The 22,878-nt window shown below is 37.9% G+C and overlaps 1 protein-coding gene across 5 annotated transcripts in view; it reads left to right on the top strand.

Moving 5' to 3' along the window:
- INPP1 (inositol polyphosphate-1-phosphatase) overlaps positions 1 to 21,787 on the top strand; it is a 37,769-nt gene extending 15,982 nt beyond the window's left edge. For 3 of the 5 annotated variants that reach the window (XM_004452551.4, XM_004452548.5, XM_004452553.4), the window contains exons 3-7: positions 7,323 to 7,590; positions 10,111 to 10,171; positions 13,178 to 13,378; positions 15,238 to 15,412; positions 16,785 to 21,787. In XM_004452551.4, the coding sequence (XP_004452608.1) occupies positions 7,387 to 7,590; positions 10,111 to 10,171; positions 13,178 to 13,378; positions 15,238 to 15,412; positions 16,785 to 17,352 (1,209 nt within the window). In that variant the 5' untranslated portion in view covers positions 7,323 to 7,386 and the 3' untranslated portion in view covers positions 17,353 to 21,787. Of the gene's footprint in view, positions 1 to 5,042; positions 5,150 to 7,322; positions 7,591 to 10,110; positions 10,172 to 13,161; positions 13,379 to 15,237; positions 15,413 to 16,784 lie in introns of all 5 variants that reach the window. The other 2 variants (XM_004452549.5, XM_071216216.1) reach the window with 2 other exon arrangements.
- Positions 21,788 to 22,878: the final 1,091 nt, after the last annotated feature.

Below are 22,878 nucleotides of genomic sequence, written 5' to 3'. Positions count from 1 at the left end.
ATATCACATAGATCAAAGTAAAAATAACACCTAAATGGTACAAGGTTCCAAGAAATGTTTGATAGTCAAATATCTGAAAGGACAGTTTCAGTGTTTATACATTGGAAGGACAGTTTCATTTCCAGTGAGCTAAGAAGTAGAAAGCTGCTGGAAACAGTATACCAGAAATGGGTTGGCTTTTTTTTTAGGAGGTATAGGAATTTGAACCCAGGACCTCACATATGAAGCAGGCACTCAACCACTGAGCTAAACCTGTTCCCCTGGGTTGGCTTTTACAATGGGAATTTAGTTGATTTAAAGCTTACAGTTCAGAGGACATGAAAGTGTCCAAATTAAGGGATCATCAGAGATACTTTCTCACCTAGCTGCAGCTGTGGTTGATCAGGCACATGGCAGTGCCCACTCCCCTCTCCTTCAGACCTTGTTGCCTTCAGTTTCTGGGTTCCTCTGTGGTTTTTCTCTCTCCTGGGTTTATTGATCTCAACTTCTGGAGGCTTCTCTCTGTCTCTACAGCTGTTTTCTGTGTCTGTGAGTTTTTATTTCACATGCACAGGAATGGCTTTTCTGGGATCCACCCAGCTTCAAACTGTCACAGGTAATACTACAAATCCCTAGTAATGCTTGTAGTACAGATTCCCTCTGGCCCAGATAACCAGGTGGGCAGATGAGTGTCTCATAGGAATATCTGGGGAGGCTGCTGCTAGCAAGCTATACTTTAGCATTCCTGGCGGAGCAAATTGAGAGGCCCTCCCCTGGCTTTGTGGGTCCACTTCTCCAAGGTGGATGATAGGACAGCCTCTAAACGACTACCTGAAGCAGCCCTAAGTATGGGGCAGAGGGAAGAGAGAATGAAGTCTATGTTTCCTCTTCATTAGCCCTGTGAGCTAAATGGAGCCTTGGCTACCTCCTCAGCATGAGCAGACTCCTGGACAGCTGCCCCCCTTGAGAGAGGTCACCACAAACACCTTGTAAAACACCCAGGTGCTTCATGGCTCCATGGAAACCAGGCCCTTTTCCCCCAAAGCAGTAGCGTTCTGGCAGGGCCACCGCACAGTAGCTTCAAATGACCATTCCTCAGAGGTTGCGTGAAAGATGGAATTTATGGTATGGATGGAGGAGGTAAGGTGGGCTCTGAAGAAGGACCAGTTTATCTGCAGGAAGACAGGAAGGTCAAAAGGTTAGTGGAAATGCTTTGACTCACTTGCCTATTCATTAGAGAGCAATTCAGTTTTGTTGAGGCCTTTATCTAGGGTCATCACACTTCCGTCACCTTGGAAAACAAAAGGGCATGATCAGACCCTGCACAAGAACAGACTCACTTGGCCTTCTAAGCACAAGATATCCTGACAAGATATCTCTTTTGACAGAATAATGACCCTCTCAAGCCATCCAGAGATGGATGCCATGAAACCAGAGTAGTCTCACATCCTCTAGTAGCCAGATTTTCCACCCAGATGCCCAGAAACTGAAGCAGTCAGATCACGCCTGCATAAAGAAACTTTATTCTGTTTCATTCAGAAAATTACAAGTAGTTCCCAGGCTTTTGGATTTAATGGACTAGTAAATTTTCAGAAGAGTTTTCAGCAACCCATAAAAAGATGGAAAACTCTTATTTTCCCAAGTAAGGACACGTGACCCTGGTTTCTGTAAAGTTTTATTGAACAATAATAGCTGTCAGTTATTATTTGTGATATGCAAGGCTCTGTATTTTCCCAAAAATATCTTGTTTGATCTTCACAATGTCCCTTCAAGGTAAGTATGATCTTCATATTACAGATGAGAAGAGAGGCTCAGAGAGGGTAAATTACCTGATGCCTCACAACTAATTAGTAACTGTCAGGTCTACCTACTCTAAAGCCCATGTCTTTCCCACTATACTATTTATTACATCTGAAATGTGTGTAAATTATTCTGATACAGTTTTCAAACTTCTTATGATCTGTTGAGATGGTAGAATGATCAGGAAGTAAATCTGAGTTTTTGTCTTTGTAGACATGTTTGGGTATCCAGGTTATTTATATGTGTGTGGGTATTTAAGATATTTATTATAAGGAATTAAGTCCTGTGACCATGGTGGCTGGCTATTCCAAACTCTGTATAGCAGGCTGCAATCTGGAGACTCTGACAAAAGTGGTGAATAAGTCCTTAATCCAAATTCTGCAGGGGAAGAAGGCTGGCTGAAGATTCCAGCAAGAGCCAATGCTGAATGAAAAGACCTTGTCTAGATCCTGGCGGTGAGGGCATGTTTGGAACTCTTTCTGGGGTCACGGGGAAGCCCCTGATAACTCCAAACAGGTGGCCCCCTGTGAGCTAACAGGTCCAGCAACCAATCAGAACAGACAACTGGAGCCCCTCAACATTAGGAAAGGGGAGGAGGAAAGGCTAACCTGGGGCCCACGTGTGTGCCTTATCCTGTAGCATGCCCACAACCATGTCCTAGGTTGTGTACTTACCGCATTTCTAGTTTTCATGTTTCTTAATAAACTCTTTATTCCCTTTGGGGGGAAAAAAAAAAGAGCCAGTACTGAAGGGCAGAAATTATTCTTCTGACCTCTGAACTCCTCAGTTCTGCCTTTTAAGACCTCCAACTGATTAGATTTAGAAGATTCCCCACATTGTAGAGGGCAGTCTCCTTTGTGATTGCAGATATAAGCAACCAATTATAGATGTAACCTACAATCTGATTATAGATTATATATAGATTGTGTCTGATTATAGAATCTACAAATTGATTATAGATGCAAATTCCATCTATGAAGTGCGCTTTCAGTAACAAGCAGGCCAGGGCTTGACCAAACAACTAGACCCCATATCCTAGCCAGGTTGACAAGTGAAAGTAACCATCACACCAACCACTTCAATTTTTTTCAATATTTCTCCAACCAGATACAGAAATCTCATAAAAGCTGAAGAGACACTAATTCTATCTGGCATTGTGACACAGTTCTATATTAATTTATAGATATACATTTGGCCTGAGAGGGTAAGGAATGTGTTATGTAATCTCTTTAAATTTTTGTTCAAATGTGATTTGAAGTAGATTGTCAGAAAGCAAAGCTTATGAAAAGTTATTTCAGTGCTTACTGCATCATTAATGATTTGGCTGGTAAAGGGAGCAGCTCCTTGTTGGAAAGATTGCCTCATAGAATTAAATGCATAAATAAATGTATAAGTAAAATTAAATTGAAAGATATAAATAATGAAATGTATATATAAAAATGAATGTATAAATAAACAGGGGAAAGAACTCTATTCCATTTTTACCATTTGACCAGAAAACAAAAGATGAATAGGTTTTGCTGACTTTTGGTAAGATTAGCAAGGCCTCTTTTAGGAGAGAAAATAGGTATTAGGTATGAGCTGAGTTCCGCCATCCATGACAGCCAGTTAACAGAGACATTAGAACATGATGGAAGAGTTTTCCCACCCAGCAAGGTGATTTTACTCTGAAGTTAAGTATCAGCTGAGGGAAAAGTTTTTCCAAGAATAGAAGGGAAAGCCCAGTGTCAACTGAATGGTGATTTATAAAGGTCAAAGTAGTGTCAGCTATCAGCTTGTATACCTAGCTTTACATTTTGCTTTATAGTGTGCTTGTAATTATTTATCCAATAACTTCTTTTTTAAATCCTTATTTAACAACTAACAATTTCCAAAATAGTTCATTGGCTAGAGTGCTAATTAAGAGTGTGTGTGTCAATGCCAGCTTTCCTGATCTTGACTCTTGTCCCTGTCACCTGCTAGCTCTGTGACTTTGGGCAAATTACTTAACCTCCTTGTGTTTCAGATTCTTCATCTTAAAATGGAAATTATAATAGTACCTGCTTCATAGGATGAGTTAATATATGTAAAGCCTTAAGAAGGCGGCCTGAGCATATACTAAGCACCTAATACATGTCAGCTGTGATTATTTTAACTTTGGCCTATCTCTCCTCATGGATAGCTGATAACAAGACCATTGTCCCTACGTGGTTCCACCAAGATTCCTGCTACCAGCCTAGTAATAAAGAATAAGAAGGCTTGAGAGAAGTAAATATTAAGGTTCAGTGTTTGCAGTTGCCCAGGATACTAGTTAAAATTCGGATTCCTAGGCCCCACCCCAGAGCTTCTGATTCACTGAGTTGGGGTGGATGGAGCCCAGGAATCTGTCTCTGATACAGGCACCTTGGCTGATTTTGATACAGGTAGTTTTCAGAACACACATTGAGAAATACTGATCAAAAGGAATTTCCTTTGTATCCAAGTCTAATAAACTATGGTAAATGCCATGACTGTTTCTTATCATGAGCCTACAATAATTTTCTTTTTTTATAGCAGAATTTGTAATTGTCTTTTTTTTAAAAGATACATATATCACAAAAAATGTTACATTAAAAAATATAAGAGGGCCCCACATATCCCACCCTCCTCCCCCACTCCTCCCACATTAACAACCTCTTTCATCACTGTGGCACATTCATTGTGTTTGGTGAATACATTTTGGAGCGCTGCTACACTGCATGGATTATAGTTTACATTGTAGTTTACACTCTCCCCTGGTCCATTCAGTGGGTTATGGCAGGATAATCTGTCCCTGCAATATCATTCAGGATAACTCCAAGTCCCGAAAATGCCCCCACATCACACCTCTTCTTCTTTCTCCCTGCCCTCAGCAACTCCCATGACCACTGTCTCCACATCAATGATACATTTACTTCCATTGCTAGAGTTACAATAGTTCTGTAGTAGAATACCAGTAAATCCACTCTAATCCATATTTTATTCCTCCATCCTGCGGACCCTGGGATGGTGATGTCCACTGCAAGCAGGAGAATCACATCCATCAGCCATGTGAGATCTAAGCCCCCCTCTTGACAGTAATTTTCATTTAAAGTTATTTAAAATGTTTACATAATACTAATTTAGGTCAAATGGTGAGGGTATAAATTTGCATTTAAAATCATCTGAAAGATTATTTCCATACGTGTTAATAAGAGCTACTGATAAAACTGAAGAAATAATGTCCTTTTATTCTGTTTTGAATGTATCCCTCAATTACTCCATAGATAAACTAAAGTTGAGTCTTTCAAGAGGATGATGAATTATCCAGTGCTGCTCTCAGGGTTGTGACCTGCCTGCATGATGTGAGTTGAGAACAGAGATGGAGAGATAGGTAAGAAAGCAGCCTAGAGAGAAGCACAGAAAAAATGGTGATTCAGTTCATTTGGAGGAAATACCTTGCTCAGCTAGAAGAGAATAGATTGGCTGTCCAAATTAATTTGAAAATCTTGCGTGCAGGTGGTGATAGCTGTGGGAGAATTTCTTTTTAGGGAGCTAGGTTCTAGAGAAAGATAAATAACCAAAGAAGTGCTGGGTTCAATAGGAAACTGGTGAAGGTGTAATTGCAAGCAGAAATTAGGGGATTTGACTTGTTGTTTGGACAGTTGCCTCCAGGAGTTGAAGAATCCTTGTACTTTCATACTTAATTACCCCAATATTTTAAACTGTCATTTCTTATTATAAAAGCAGTATATGTTTACTGTCCAAGATTTGGAAAGAATAATGAAAAACTAAGTCATTTACAATTCTACTACTTGCTGATAACTACCATTAAAACACTGCCTACTTCTCTTTGAACTAATACCTGTCTCTATGTCCCTATCTGTCTGCATCACTGTCTCTCTCTCCCTCTCTCTCTGTATATGCCCAACATATATATATGTAATGTACTATTATACTATGCCTATTGTCATCATTCATTGTTCTACTTTAAATTGTAGCATTAATATATTTCCATATTATTAAATATTCTCAAAAACAAGATTTTAATGACTGCATTTTAGTCTATCTTTTGTTCTACCAATGTTTAAGATTATTTTCAACTTTTTGCTACTGTAAATAACATTAGTCTTCCTTGTACAGAAATATTTGAACTCAGCTCTGATTTCCTTAGCACAGATGAAGACTAGAGTTATTGGCTATAGGAACCTTGATATATTTTTCCAAATTGCCTTCTGAAAATGTACAAGTTTGCATGCCCATTAGCAGTGTGAGTGCCTGTTTGACCACACCTTCTCCAAGAATGAATGTTAACTTTGAAAACAGCTTTGTCTAGTGAGAAAGGATGTCTCATTGTTTTATTCACTTCTTTTTTACTGTTGAAGTTGAACATAATTTTTTATGATGTTTGGTTCATAATCTTAATAAAAAGGCAGCATGTTTTTAACCTAACTTGTTGGACACGAACCAACTATGAGAATTCACAATTAACCCATTTATATTGATGTTTTCATAGTTGTTTTCTCAGCCTCCTAGAGTCCATTGAGGAAACTTTTTTACTAAAGGAAACTATTGTGATAGTAAAGGGCACAGGCTTCTATGTAAGACTACTTCCAAGCCCTGCCGTTTAGTCTTGTGTAACCCTGAAGAAGTTACTTAACCTCTCTAAGCTTCAATTTCCTTGACTATGCAACAGGGCTGATAAATCCTACATTAATTCTCATAGTATTGAGATATAAATTATTAAAGCTTTCACTAGAAGGTAGCTACTATTAGAAAATAAGAAGTGTTACCTCCTAATTACAAGGTAGACCCAAAATTATATTAAGGTATGAGTAGCATAACTCTCTTAAAAGCCAGAACTTTTTAAGTCCCAACACATTACATGTTTTACTTAATTTTATTATTTAAACTTATGGCTTTCACCATAGAAGAGAAACACAGACAGAGGAAATCTTTTTCTAATTAAAACACACACAAAACCAAGCAAAACGTGGCTGGAAGATTCGCTTGTGCTGCATAGCCCAAGGGTGGCCTCAGAGTCTTTTGCAGGAAACAACACTACTTGCCCAGGTATGGGGCTTAGTACTTCTAGAAAGTTGCCCCGGAACTGATATGATAAATCCTCTCCCTTTCTTCCTCCCTCCACCTCCATAGGGTGAAAGAAAGAGCACTACTTCAGTGCTGCTACTAAGTTAGCTTGCAAGATAATTCTAAGGCAGTTGCAAGCATATGCCTTTCCTTTACCATTGTGCTGTGTGCTCATCTGCTTGTCTGTCTAGGGATTTATAAAATTAATGTAGAATGTCGTTGAAAGGTTTTTTTTTCACTGAAAATGCAATAATGCATTTTTTGGCCTGCAAATATTTTAGATAAAATGTTCTTTAAAGTTTCAAATTTTAGGTTTTATCTATAATCTTACTTCCACACAGAGGCTGTAAATATGCTGTACACTAGCTGTTACTGCTGTGCTGACCAGATTGACTGGCAAATAGTTGTTAGTATTGCCGGAGGCATCCTGACATCATCTAAACTGCTTTCTCTTTCACATTCGTGCTCTTTTCCAGCTGACCGCCCAGACAGTGGGTGCAGATTCCACCAGCAGCTGCATCTGAAAAGCAAGATTCAGAAATGTCAGATATCCTCCGGGCACTGCTCTGTGTCTCTGAGAAAGCTGCCAACATTGCCCGGGCGTGCAGGCAGCAGGAAGCTCTCTTCCAGCTGCTGATAGAAGAAAAGAAAGAGGGAGAAAAGAACAAGAAGTTTGCAGTTGACTTCAAGACCCTGGCTGATGTACTGGTACAGGAAGTTATAAAACAGCATATGGAGACCAGGGTAAGAAATGTCACAGCCAAGGCAATTGCAAAATATTTGCCCCTGTGGGTCCCCCCTCCCCTCACCCTGGCATAGGATAGCATGCCTTGTACTTCTTTTTCCCACCTCTGTATAGTAGCACCTTGGATTCAAATAAGCATCTTGTATATTTCACCTCTTGTTTTGATTACAGCATTAATAAAGTGTTCATTGCAGAGGATTTTTAAAATACAGAAAAGCAAATAAAATCAAAATCACTCAATTCTAACACCTAAAAATAAGCATTTTGGTATAGAACTGTCATTTATTAATGAGGTATTAAAAAATAAATAATACCTGTTCTCTGAAAAATAAGCAAAAATAAGACTCCTCATAATCCCACTACTAGAACCACAGCTATATTTTGCTAAATGTTGTTAGAATGTTTTCTGTGTGTATGTCTGTGTGTGGCATGTATTGTAACAGAAATGAGTACATACTGTTTTGTAACCTGATTTTTTTTAAAATTTGATTTATTAAGTCCTACCTTTTTTACTTAGTCATTTACCTGATAGTTGTCTCAGTTGCCAGCTTTCGAGTCCTGGAGACTTTCGGTCCTTCTTTATTCCAGTAGAAAAACATTTCTTATAATGATTGCAATTCTGGGTGTCTTGAGCTGTCTGGAAAAAACTTTATTCATAAATAATAACAGTAGCAGGCACTTAAAAGTATGTTTGATGTTTGAAAGCTTTACTGACTCGAGTTTTATCATAGATCTACTTTTTAAACCTTCCATCCCCTGTAGTTACAACTTTGCATGTATTAGGCCACTAGAAATGAGTATGTTAACCAAGTCAGTGGAAGCAAATATCCATAGGGCTTGTTTTCCAAAGAAAAGTCTGTAGAGTAGCCCAGTTACAAGCCGGCTGAAGCTGGTGTAGGGCAGTGAAAAGACTGCGGGCCTTGAGTGGAAAGGCAGTGCCCACGTCCTGCTCTGCTTTAAGAGCTGGTAACAAATACTGGGGAATAAAATGAAAAGTTGTATGAAAAACAAATAAATAAATAAAAATACTTACTACATGCTAGGCACTGTTCTAAGAGATTTACTAATATAAATCTGTTAAACTCATGACTTTATAAGGCAAGAACTATTATTCCAATGTAATGGATATAAATAACTTGTCCAAAGTTACACCCCAAGTCCTCATTTAATAATCTAACAATTACATATTTTTTTAGGCTTGTGAAAGATAGAAACTTTATGACATCATTATAAATATTGGAATAGTTTCTATGAAATTCTAAAAAAAAAAAAATTGGGGATTATTTAGCATTATTTAAGTGAAATCTTGACCACAGGCAGGAAGAGAGAATAAATGACTGCTTGAAATCTCTATAAACTCTGTACTTTTGCATGCCATATAATATCTAGCTCCAGTAAACTAAATGAAGCTAGTGTATTTTTGTTGGTCTCTGATCAAGATAGTTAGGTGCAAGGGATGGTTGAGCAACTAGATTATAAATGTATTAACATTAATTTGTATGGGCTACTATTTGCCCCCAAAGCATTAATAACAAGTTCAGGCAATTGCTCATTTTTGAGATGTATGTAAAACTTATGAACAAGTAAGTGATATTCAGTTTGGCTATATAAAATACCATGTTTCATGACCCTTGTGAAGGAGTAGCTTCAGAAATGGGTCTTTAAGCAGCCTGGGGAGACTGAGCTTCAGCTCTTGATGAATAGGCTGGTTGCCAGCACTTGGTAACTTATACTGTTCTGCAAGTAAGGAAAAAAATAACACATATTGTGGGCACTATTAAAGCTATTGACCATCTTCAAATGAGTGAGTTCAAATATTGGAAGAATATTCTTGCTGTTGTTCCCTAAGAACATCATGCATATCATAATTGAGCACATCTTCTGAGAAAACTTATTTTAACTATAGACAGGATCAGAAGCAAATGTATCTGGAAGCTTCCTGGTCAAAAATGAGAGAAGATTCTTACTTGACCCCATTTGTTCACTCCTTATTGAGGCATAAATTACTTGGTCAATAAAACATTACCTTGTATTTTGACTCTTTCGCTGCATTCTCCTAGCCTGAAGGTTAACACCTGAAGATGAAAGCAAAGTCTAACAATCCCTTCCGTCCAGCCTCAAGTTATAATTTTAGATGTTGATCAACAATACTAACTCTTATAAGTTACTAGGGTGATGTTTAAGAGCAACAGTTAAAATTATTCAGTTGCAATAACTCAAGTACAAAGGCCCTTAATTAGAAGGATGAAATAGTTTTGCAAATTGAATAAGACATAAGGATACCAGACCCCTACCATGATTTGGACTTTCCAAAGGGGCAGAGGAACAGGAAAATATTAGAAAACTAAGGATTGAACAAGGCTGACTTTGTTTTTTCTGGATTTGGATTGATTTCTAGAATTGTAAGTTTCTGAATTTCAGATCTAATTGTGCTATTTAATTTGAAATAGAAAATGGGTACCTGTTTTAGAATTGAACGTGTTTTCCTGTTGTTTTTTGTCATACTCTGAATCATTCAGTTTCCAGGTTTGGGAAAAAATATTTCTGGAGAAGAATCCAATGAGTTTACTAATGATTTGGGTGAGTATGAAAATCTTAATGTGTTTTTGTAACTTAATTAACATATGGTATTCTAATCTCCAACTTTCACCATGAAATAAATGGATATTTGGAAGCATTGCTACATAAACTACATACATTAGAATTAAGCTTCAGGGACTCTGAGAATATCTCACCATTTGAATTAAAGAAATGTGGTATCTTAGAATAATTTAGGAAGTCCACATTTATTTAAGATAGATATAAATCTGTAACATTTTAATAATTATGTCTTAAATTTTGGGAACGTTACATGACTCTTTGGGTATCTCATGGAAGTTAATAGATGTCCCCAGAAAAATACGCATCTATAGAATTGTGCATGCAGTGTCAGGTGCAAAGTTCAGACCCGTTCATGGACCCCTGGGGAATCCATGGATCTTGGCTAAGAATGTAGAGGAGAGGCCTTGGCCCTGAAATGCCATTGTGATATTGAGCAACCCACCTCATCACTTCTCTGGAGTTGCAGAGCCTCTGTAAAAGGAGTTGGCCTAATTTAAAGACTCCTTTATCACTAAATTTTAGGTCTTCTCTTATTAGTTTCCCATAGGCCAGATTATCCTCTCCTTTGATGAACCTCATGGTCCCCTGTTGTACAGAGAAAAAAATATTAAAATCTCAATTCTGATTCTTTTCAGAGAAATTATTTTTAGCTTGATTACATTTTTTGTTTAATGGTAGAATATTAAAATAATGAACTTTAAAGACTTATCCTCTGACAAATAGTTAAACAAACATCTAGAAGCATTACAGATAAATAAACCTAACTTCTGGGTTAAGTCTGAAAAACTTTGTCTCCTTCACAGGCTTTGTATTAAGATATAATTAGTTCTATGACACTAAAAAAAGGAGAGAAATCTCATTTAAACTTCTTAAGATTAAGAAAAAACAACTTTGTGATTGGCTCTTAAGATATTCTATGTTTAAATTATTGTGCCAGGCTACTTCATAAACTATGTATTTTTAATACTTCATTTATCTAAATTTTGGGGGCAAAAAGGCATTCCTCACACATTGTCCTGAGACCTGGAGTTTGCTCCTTGGTCCCTCTGAGGAGGGAATGGGTTTAGTTCATCAAAGGGCAGAGGGAGGGGAGAGGCCCTGGTGGATGAGGGAGGGCAGGCCAGACCAGATCAGGAACACTCTGTAGACTTTGGGACAGAGCTTGGATTTCTCTCTAAGTGTGATGGGAAATCACCTGAGAATGTTAAGCAAAGGAGTGGTGTAATAAAATTTGCTTTTTTGAAAATGATCCCATGACTTTTCCTGAGCCCAGAGTAAGTACTCAGGAAGGGGCAATTATTAGTATTATTATTCCCAATTTAACTGTTCAAGTTAAATTTGACTTAATTTAACTAAATTTAATTGAAAATTTCTTGCTCATTCAGAGTCATGATTATAATAATGGTTTCATGCTGTGCTTCTCACAAGCACCAAGTTGATGCAGATGCTGCTGGTTCTTGAATGGCTAGGGTAGCTACAAATATTTGTCCATATACCTAAAAGGCAAAATATCCTTAAAATGAGTTTTTAATTTTTCTGTTTTTTCCTTTGCTGTCACTTCTAGTTTCTATTTTTTTATAGGATTTTTAATTTATTTCTCGCCCCTTCCCACTCTCCCCCCCCCCCCGCCCAGTTGTCTACTCTCTCTGTCCATTTGCTGTGTGTTCTTCTGTGTCCATTTGTATTCTTGTCAGTGGTACCCGGAATCTGTGTCTCTTTTTGTTGCGTCATCTTGTTGTGTCAGCTCTCCGTGTGTGTGGCACCATTCCTGGGCAGGCTGCACTTTTTTCGTGTTGGGTGGCTCTCCTTCCGGGGCGCACTCCTTGTACGTGGGGCTCCCCTACGCAGGGGACACCCCTGCGTGGCAGGGCACTCCTTGCGTGCACGTGGTTCAACTCATCACATGGGTCAGGAGGCCCCAGATTTGAACCTTGGACCTCCCATGTGGTAGGCAGATGCCCTATCTGTTGGGCCAAGTCCGCTTCCCTTAGTTTCTATTAATTTGCCTGTTTTTACCAACCTTTCCCTTTCTGTTGGAGAATGAAAAACCGGATTAACCAAAGGTAGAAGAAGCATGTTAAAAGTGATAAGTAAAGTACCTGGACTTGGTAACATCTGTTTTCAGGATCACATGAGGAGCAGAAAGTAGCACATCAGTATGATAAAATCTTTGTTCTTATCAATAACATATTCAGACATGAGCAGAGTGACCTAACTGTATTAAAAATAAAAAGGGAAAAAAGAGATTTATCATGTCAATTGAGAAATAGCAAACTAAGCTACATGTAAGGCAACAAAGGCATTTATTTGGGGTCTTAGAATTGAAATTTGGCGAGTGCAGATTCAGGTAGTAACCCAAATCATGTCCTGTCTTGGCATTTCAAGGCAAAGTGTTTTTAAAGAAAAAGAAGATTGGGTAAGTTCTTTGTGGTTAGATAATTTAATGAGTTCTTTATCTCGTGATTTATGGTGTTAGATGTCCTTAGGGTTTTGAGGAACATTTGAGGCTTTACATACTCTGGCACTTTGTGATATTTGCTGAGATTTGCTTAAGAGTAACCTCCAGAAAGACCTCCCCACTCCATTTCAAGTCCTTAGCCAAAGAAACGCTATTTTGTTTTCTTTTTACAGTTCAGGACTCTGGGATTCCTAACTGGTCCACAAGCACCCTTAAACTTCATACAAAATTGTGTGCATGTGTCTATGTGGACATTTTTCTGGGGAGAAGGTTCTTTGATTCCTGAACCCATCCCTGGCTATTCAGATTGTGTGAGTGGTCACTAGGTGTCTATGTCTTTTTGAAGCCTCGGGGTGATTCCAGCAATCAGCCAGGTGCAAGAACCACTGGTATGGATTTATTACCTTCACCTATTCTAAGTGCACAGCCTTTGCTCTCTCTCTCCTCTCCTCCTTTTTCTTTTTCTTCTGTTCTTCCTCTACAGAAACTCTGGAAATGTAATGGCTTTTAGTTTGTGTTTATTCCAGGGGAAAAGATTACTCTGAGGCTGTGTTCCAGAGAGGAAGAAACCGGAGAGCTTCTTAGCAAAGTCCTTAATGGTAACAAGTTGGCGTCTGAAGCATTAGCTAAGGTTGTTCATCAGGACGTCTCCTTTACTGACCCAACTCTGGATTCCATAGAGATCAACATTTCACAGGACATTTTGGGAATATGGGTGGATCCCATAGGTAAGTATAGGAGAGGGTATTTGCTTTCATTTATTCTTACTAGCAGTGCTTTTTTTGTTTTTGTTTTTTTGCTTAGAAAATTTTTTTTAAATCATTGAGAACATAGTTTAGGATAGTTTTAAAATTTTTTAAGTTTTAAAATAATAAAGAGTTGGGGTGTGTGTTATGTGTTGTGTTACAGATGTATATATGTATGATATGTGTGTGTGTATGTGTACACAAATGGACACATATAAAGCTAAATTAACTCATCTTTGAAAGACTTTTCATACCAGATGTCAAACTCAAATGTCTCCAGGGGCCAGATTGGTAAATGAGACAGAGAAGAGCAAAGCGATAGCAGTCATAACCCACTGAGCCTTCTAAAGGACACTCACCTCCACCAGATTGTTGCCATATGGGGCTGCAGGCCAGATCTTCAGATTTTTAAAGAGAAACTAAAATCCGGAATTAAAGTGAGATCTCCTAATTTTTAATCTTTGGCAGTTAATTTAGTTACACAAACAAAAACACTGTACAGGTGAAACAAAAACACAGCTAAATGTGACTACCAAGCAGTTAGTTTGTGAGCTCTGTTTAAACTTCACCACTATCTTTTTTTTATTCTTGTGGTAGAACCATAATCTACAACTCACTGTTTTAAAAGTGTAGCATTTATCTCGATGATGCTATTAGAAGAGTCCTAGGTATTAATTTTAAGAGGTTCCTCTTTTGTTCTTTTCCACCTTACTGGCAAATTCCACTCAACACAACTGGAACCATTCATTATGCTGAGCAGGTAAAATCCCCCCACCCCACTGTGGGAGAGTGTGGGCTATGGTGTGGACCATTGACCATGAGGTGCAGCGGTGCTCAGAGATGTATTCACCAAGTGCAATCAATGTCTCATGATGAGGGAGGAGGAGGTTGTTATGGGCGGAGAAGTCGGGTGAAGGGGGTGGGGGATATATGGGGACCTCTTATTTTTTTAATGTAACATTAAAAAAATTAATAGAGGAAAAAAAAATCCCCTCACCCCACCCCATCCCACTCATCCTATAAGCACATTAATACAACATTGTAGAAATGGATTTTGTCATCAGAGAATTACATAACATTTAACCAGTGGGTTATATAATGGAAATTAAGAATATTTCCCAAATCTTTGATCATTTTAGGGTGAATAGTCATCAAATATGGTTTCTGAAGGACAGTAATTTTCTTTTCCTTGGAGTCACCCTGGATTGATGGATTTATCCAGCTGTCTGGATCTTCAGCCTAGCACATCCTTAATTCCATGTTAACTTACTGTCAGCTGCTGCCATGTACCCTGCTTAAAGGAAACCTAGCTCTTGGCTTTTTTTCACAGGATCAACATTAACTTCTTCCTTTTGTGCCACCATTTTTGTTTCTTTTTCCTTCTAATGAGTGGGACCAAACAACAACATCAACAAGGGTAATTTCACCCCTGAGTGATGCCTGGAAGGAGACTTTTCCAGCCTACATTGCACAGGTCTCCTGATTAGTAACAGCTCTAAAGAATCCCACCAGTTACCCTAGTTTTTGAATGCTTTTTAATATAAGTATTTAAGTGATTATTATATGCATGATATTATGCTGGGTCTTGTTCCTTGCTACGGGAACTATATATTTGTCCTCTCCCATCCAGAATTCCCTTTTAATCAGGAAAATGAAAGAAGCAGCTTAAAACGAAACATCAGAGGTCAAACAATTCAATTTGAGTGACATCTAAAGGTAAAATTTGATTGGTTACCAAATTAGAAGAGAGAAATGAGATAGGATACAGTTTATAAATATATTCACTATTATCTTCTAAATAATCTTTCCCTGAATCCAAACAATTTTGCTTCATTTTTCAGATTCAACTTATCAGTATATTAAAGGCTCTGCTGATGTCAAACCCAACTGCGGAATCTTCCCCTGTGGACTCCAGTGTGTCACCATTTTAATTGGTGTGTATGACCTACAGACAGGAGTGCCCCTGATTGGAGTTATCAATCAACCCTTTGTGTCACAAGACCTAAACACTCTCAGGTAAAAGACTATCATTTTTGGCTTTACAAGAAATACTATCTAGGAGAAAGCTTGGTTTTGCATTTGGCATATAACATTCTTGTTCCCGTTTTCTCGAATCCACTCAAGACCCAATTAATGTAATAAAATAATGGCAATTCTGTTTTCCAGCGCATTTGGAATAAGACAAATGCCATGGCTATGTAGTCCATGTACAATTTTAAAATATAGAAGACATTCAAAACAAAATGTGAAAATTACCCAATGAATAGATTGGTAGGTTTGACCAATCATAACATGATTATGAAGCATCTCTTGCCATCAGTGCTGTCACCATCACTTCCTTTTTTACCTCCTCCCTCTCCACCCTGTCTGTGGGCTCCTGCATAGAGGAAGGCCAGGATCTGTTCCATGGTCTTTGCATTGGGGTTGACTCTAGGTATGGCAGAGACCGAGTGGAATCAAGCAGCTTTTCTCCTGTGGTTTCAGTTTTAATTGTAATAAGTCACATTTTTTCCATTTATATCAGATGGTATATTTTTACTGAGTTGTTTGCTCTTTAATAGTCATAAGCTGCACCTCTGGAATTTTCTCTTTTTTTTTTTCCCTCCTCTTTTCTCCCCTCCCATACCAAAATGTGTTTCCATCACCTTTAAAAGGTCATTAAGAAATTTAAAAGAATTAGTACTGGGTGTAGACATAACTATGGCCTAGAAATAGAGGTGGCTAGCAAAGTAGTTAGTGGTACATATTCCAGAGTCAGACTGACTGGGTTTGAATCCAGATTCTGCCACTGACTAGCTGGGTGATCTTAGACAAATTATTTACCTTTTCTAAGCCTCAAGTTTCCTCATCTGTAAATAATAGCCCAAAATATATAGTAAGTCAAACATTGATAAATGATAGGTGCTATTATCATTGTTGCCGAAAATAATATTTTAGAAGCCAAAGTGGAGCTAGCAAATAAGAGAATGAAAAGAAGTCACCAAATGGAGAAAAATTGGTTATAAGAATTATAAAAGATTTGCAGATTGGAAAGAGATATTTCTTATCTGTTCATCTTTTCCCTTGTTAAACCAAAAGTGGCAATGAAATTTTGTATGGTCCCTGGAGGCCTGAAATCCCTTGAATATTTTAGTGTTGTCCTAGATGGGTGTAAAAGAATGCCTTCAGAGTGAAAGCATTCTTAGTCTGCAACAACACAGGCAGCTGCAAGCACATGAGTAACTTCTAGAAAAGCACTCACTGCTTGACATCCATTTCTTGGCTAAAGGGTATTAAGATTTCTCACACTATGATGAATTTTTTGGTATCAATAAGTTTGGGACCAGCACGAGTAATGAAAAGCAAATGTGATAGTCACCCTCCATAAACTGAAATTACTCTTCCACAGGTGGAAAGGACAGTCCTTTTGGGGCCTTTCTTACATGGGGACCAATATCCATTCCCTTCAGCTCTCCAACCCTAAAAGAAACAGCACTGAAACACCCAGCCAACGGACTGAAAACACTAACTCTGAAGTGGAATGCTCCCACTGTTTTTCAGCTGTCATTAGTACAAGTGAAAAGGAAAACATCAAAGCTGCATTGTCCTGTGTATGTGGAGATAGAGTATTCCGGGCCGCTGGAGCTGGCTACAAGAGCCTCTGTGTTGTCCAAGGCCTTGTTGACATTTACATCTTTTCTGAAGACACCACATTCAAGTGGGACACTTGTGCTGCTCATGCCATATTGAGGTCCATGGGTGGGGGAATGGTAGATTTAAAAGAATGCTTAGGAAGAAATCCAGAAATGGGACTGGATTTGCCACAGTTGGTGTACCATGTAGAAAACAGAGATGCTACCGGAGTAGATCGGTGGTGCAACAAGGGAGGACTAATTGCATACAGATCAAGGAAGCAGCTGGAGACGTTCCTGAGCCTCCTCATCGAAAACCTTGTGCCTGCAGAAATAAATACATAGGTGAAGTCTGACCTCTGTGTACACTGAAACCGAACTGTGAAAATATTTCCATATCTCTGTCTTTTGAAATTAGCTTTGTCCTATTGCTGGTTAACATTCACCTTCCTCTTTTGAGGAGCATTTTTATATTATGTATAGAATAATTTTAATTTCAATAAAGGAATGACATTCATGCAGGAGTTAAATCCATTTGTGAAATTCTCATCATGAATGTTGTGCGATTAGTTTCGCTTGAAACACTTCAGTAAAATATCGGAGAGAAAATCCTGCTCATTTAGTAAAACTACTTGACTCATCTAAGTGATGGGTGAAACGACATTAAAATATTAGGAAGAGCAATTAGTGTTGTGCTTCTATTTCCTGTCTAGATGGAAAAATCTGCAGTTCTAGCCCTATGGCAGAAAATTAAGAACTGTGAATTTGATGCTCAATTTAGCCAAGTTCATGTACTTTCAACAGTATTCTTGTGTTTCTTGATGAATTAAAGCTTGGGGTATTCACCCACTCACCCCTACACCACACTCCGTATCTGAAGATTAGGCAGAATGGGTTTCTGCAATTTTTGTATATTTACTACACTTCACCAAAATTCAGATGATCCCAGCATTGAATATTCTCTGAGGTGGACATAGGAAACCACTTTTTCTATTTTCCTTAGCAATCTTTGATAATGAGCTAGTGCTCTAGGGAAGGATCGACCCCTCACCTCTGACTTCTGCTGCGCAGCGCCCTCTGGCGGCTAAAATATGTTTCTGCAGCATCCTCTATATTTCTACAATTGCAAATGAATGAAAATAACAGTAAAACACTTCTTAGTAGTATGTTGGTGCATACAGCAGTTTTGAAAATTCATTTGGTATATGGTTATAGTTTTTTAAAGTCTGCACTGTGCTGTGATTGACTGAGGGTTCCCTAGTTGTATATTCTTACCACTTACAATCTAATTTTAAAGGTTGATTTTAACATCAAAGTATGGTCATTCTTCCTAAAATACATTAGAAATGAAAACCAAGAAACTGGCCCCCTTCCCTGATATGTGCCAGAATTAAGAAATAGAATATGGTGAGAAAAACTTTATCACCAACATCGATAATTTTAGATATGTAAATTTACCAAAAATAAAATAACTCAATTTTATCTGACTTTTATATTAAAATGCAGTGAAAACAGTCATCTTTCATGTGACCTAAGCAGGTAGCTTGTCAATTTGTTGAAAAGAAAGCTGGGTAGAAAAGGGAATCAAATGATGCATATACCCTGTGGACATCTATTACACATTCACTTTCAATCTTTTGCTGGCAAGCCTAGGCCCTTCCTTTGAGCATGCATTTGCTGTTAGGAGGTGTGCATTGTTTCTCTCCCATAAGCCACACCCTCATGTGAATATGATTATATTTGCAAAGCAATCTGAAGGCATAATTGTAGATTTTTATAATTTCCCCCCATATTTTTTATAGTTGTCTCATACATAAGAATAATTTTTTAAGACTCACTTTAATCAACTCTTTCCAAAGCCTTCAATTATTTCTTTTCAAACTGATGTTCCATTATTTTACGTTATATTTAATTAAAGCATTTTAGTTCTAAAAAAGCACAGTTGGAATATAGAGCTTTAGAAAGAAATCAGTTCCTGGTAAAACATACAGCTCAACTGATGGGAGCAGGAATTGGGGGTAGTGAAGCAAGGATGTTTCAAAGAATAGCCTCTCAGCCACGAAGATCGGTCATAGAGTTTTTGCTTTTCATTTTTGTTTTTTTACACAGGGGAATGGATAGATTTTGTTTGCAAGGTCACTTTGAAGGGTGATAAAAAGAGCGCTTCAGCAGCACATCAGTAAGGGCAGTCTCTGGGATTCCAAATCAATGTTGGTGCCTCTCTTTGACAACCCACTTCCAATCCATCAGAAAACTTTCTCGGTTCCACCTTCAACATACATCCCAAATTCAACCATTCCTCATCATTCTGCTGCCCCCCACCCTGCCCCAGGATCTATCTTACACCTGAATTATTGCAATAAACTCCTAACTTGCTTCCATATCACCCATTCTCAACACAGAAACCAGAGTGATTCTCCTAAAACATGTCAGATCATGTCTCTCTTCTGCTCAAAACCCTCCGGTGGCTCTACCGCTCAAAGTAAAAGCCAACATTCTGACATAGGCTCCCGGCACACCCTCCACCCTCCCAATTCCTACCCCTTCATTCCTGGAGATCATCTGCTCTTATTCCACCCCTTGCTCATTTTGTTCCAATCACACTGCCTTCCTTGCCCTGAACTTGCCAAGATGCTGCCACCTCCTCTGGACCTTTTTTTTTTTTTTTAAGAAGTTTTCTTGAAATATATTTACATACCATAAACTCTATACAAAGTGTACAATCAGTGGCTCTCAGTATAATCAGTTGTGCATTCATCACTACAATTTCAGAACATATTCATTACCTCAAAAAAACCCATATCCCTTATACCCCCTATTATTGACATTTAGCATTGGAGTGGTAAGTGTTAAAATTGGTGAAAAAATAATAAAACATTACTTTTATCTATAGTCCATAATTTGCATTAGGTGTATTTTTCCCATATACCACCCTATTAATAATATCTTCTAATAGCAACATACAGTTGTTCTAGTTCATGAAAAAACATTCTAATATTTGTACTACTAACCAGAGTCATCATTCATGCCTCAGGCCCTTTTCAATTGCTTTTCTCTCTCACTGGAAAGCGCTTCTCCATACATGTGCATGGCTTCCTCATCGCCATCAAGATTTTGCTCAAATGTCACAATACCAGAAAGATCACGCAGCACTCAACTGCAACCCATATTCCCCCTTCTCCATTCCTGCACTTTCTATCCCCTTTCCTGCTCCCCGCGCCCCCAAGCACCTATTGCCTTTAATGCAAGCTATAATTTTGTGTGTGTGTGTCTCCCCACAAGGGCAGGGATTTTAATATATTCTGTTCAGTCATGTATGTCCATTGCACAGAAAGTAATCTGAGCATGTGGTAGGTGTTACGTATTTATTGACTGAGTAGGTGAATTCAGGCTCAGAAACTGGATAAGAATTAATATGCATTATCAACTACATCTTCACTTCTAGTCATTATTTCCAAAATACTTTATAAACCTTAGCTATAATGCTGAAAATTAGTCTTGCAGTAAGTTTGGTTAAATTATCAATGTCAAACTATCAGTTTAATGCTTTAAGTAGCCTATGGACTCCCTGTATCAGAATATGCACTGACACATTTCCCAAGCTAATATCCAAGTCCCTATTAAGAGTTGAAGGGAGAAAGTAATGGTAAAGTCACTTTTCCTCCACTCAATTCCTTCTGATCTAGGGCAGGAATGAGAGCTTATAGTACCTGGAATAGAAGAGAAACCTGCCACCTCTCCCTGCAGCAAATGCTAAAACCTTCCAACGGGGTTTGGGAAGGAGTCCCTAAGACACAATGCTGTTAAAATTCATGTACCTTAGGTTAAGTTTTTCTAAAACACAGAGCTCCATGACAGGATGGCTTACAAACCTCACCCTTTCAAACAAACCCAACTATGCACATAATGGTTTAAAATATTAGAATGGTTTGCCTTGGGAACAAACTCATCATACAGCTAAACTGTCATTTAAGGCATAGAGTATAAAAGTAGACAAAATAATGAAAAGCCTGAGAGAGTTTATGTATTCTTATCCTTAGGATATAGGAGGGAGTCTCACTAAAGTGGGAAATTTGAACCTTTAATATTCTTTTCTCTCTAGGGCAGATATTTCAATCAAGATAGGTCATGCATGCAGCAAGTTGGTTCTATGGTTTTTCTTTTTAAAAAAATTAATTCAAAGGATTTTGATGTGATTATCCAGATTTTTCTGAGAATCATGATCCCATCTGTTGGTATTCTAGACCTGTACCAGCCAGAAAGTAGCCACTAGCTTCAGGTGATTATTGAGTACTTAGAAGTCTGAATTGAGATGTTCTGTGAGTGGAAATACACACTGGATTTTTATAAAAGAATGTAAAAGATGTCTAATTCTTTATATTGATTACAATGTGAAATAATTTTGTGGATATGTAAGGTTAAATAAAATATATTACTCCAATTTATTTCACTTCTTTCATTTTACGTTTGTTAATGTGGCTACTAGAAAATTTTAAATTACACATATTTCTATTGGTCAGAACTAATCTACACTCTCCAGATTTTCTGTGAATGCCTGACTGGTGTCCATTTCACTTCCCTTTGGTATTTTTAATAAGTACTACAACAGTTAAAGAAAAGTGTAAAGCCTAAATTAAGATTTGCTTATATTTGTCAAGCCACTTACCATTCATTAATGGTTTTCATACAAAAGGACGTAGAAACCAATGACTAATAATTGAAGTTAAGTTGTACTGTTATGTTTGATCGCCAGAATGGAAATAAAATTTCTCTGAAACTACCTCATTAGCACTAAATATTTTATGTATACTTCAAGTTATTTGTAGAATCAGTATACTGTCCCAGAATTGTGTTCTTACAGGTATCAAATAATCTCCACTACTGAAAACTGTTCTGAATTGATTCTGAAATTAGTCTAGTCAAATGAGATTTAGCATCTTTTTCTTTTTAGTACAAGTTTCAGACTCCATCTAAACCACTTATTCTCCAGCCTGCAATAGTTTTTCTATTATTACTGTGCAATCAATGGACATGAAACAAAAGGGTGTTTAGGGTTTATAATTTTTCTTAGAGAATTTTATTACCTTCATCTTAGATTATCAAGTCCTAGAGCTATGAAGGGGTCATGAGTGTAATTTAGTGGGTAGTGATTAGAAATTTTAAAAATTAAATTTCATGCATCACACTTAAGTGTATTAGTCAGGATTCTCCAGAGAATCAGAGCCAGATAAATATGTAAATATTAAAGAGACTTACTATAGGAATTGGCTCACATGGCTGTGGGGGTTGGCAAGTCTGATTCTGTAGGGCAGGCTGAAAGTTGGAAACTTGGTAACAGTGAAGTTGGAGTTCCCAGGAGAAGCTGCCTGGCTGAAGTACAGATAGCAATTCTAAATCTTTCTGACTGCTGAAATCCTTAGTTCTCACTTTAAGGTCTCCAAGTGATTGGGTGAGGAGACTCCTCTCATTGCTGAAAGTCCCCTTAGGTGATTGTAAATGTAATTAGCCATAGATGCAATCAACTGTCTAATGATGTAAATACATCTGTGGAACACCCTCACAGTAACAATCAGGCTAGTGCTTGCTGGACGAAAACTGGACACCATAATTTCAAGTTGACACATGAAATTAACTGTCACACTTAATAAGCCAAATTCTATCTTGTGGCCACTTTGTTTTAGTTCTACAGATAGCCACATGTTATGTGTTGTGGGTTACAAATCCTTGGCCTCAAGGGGAGGGATCACCTTCCTTGATATCTAACATGTTGCCTATAAAAAAATAATGAACTAATTAATTGATGCACATTTGTAAGAATCTTGTTGTCTTCAGACTTGAGCAGACTTGTGGGTGCAAAGCAGTAGACCAAGA

The sequence above is a fragment of the Dasypus novemcinctus genome, chromosome 7 (genome assembly GCF_030445035.2).
Source record: "Dasypus novemcinctus isolate mDasNov1 chromosome 7, mDasNov1.1.hap2, whole genome shotgun sequence".
Taxonomy (NCBI): Eukaryota; Metazoa; Chordata; class Mammalia; order Cingulata; family Dasypodidae; genus Dasypus; species Dasypus novemcinctus.
This window is presented reverse-complemented; position numbering and strand designations above follow the sequence as displayed.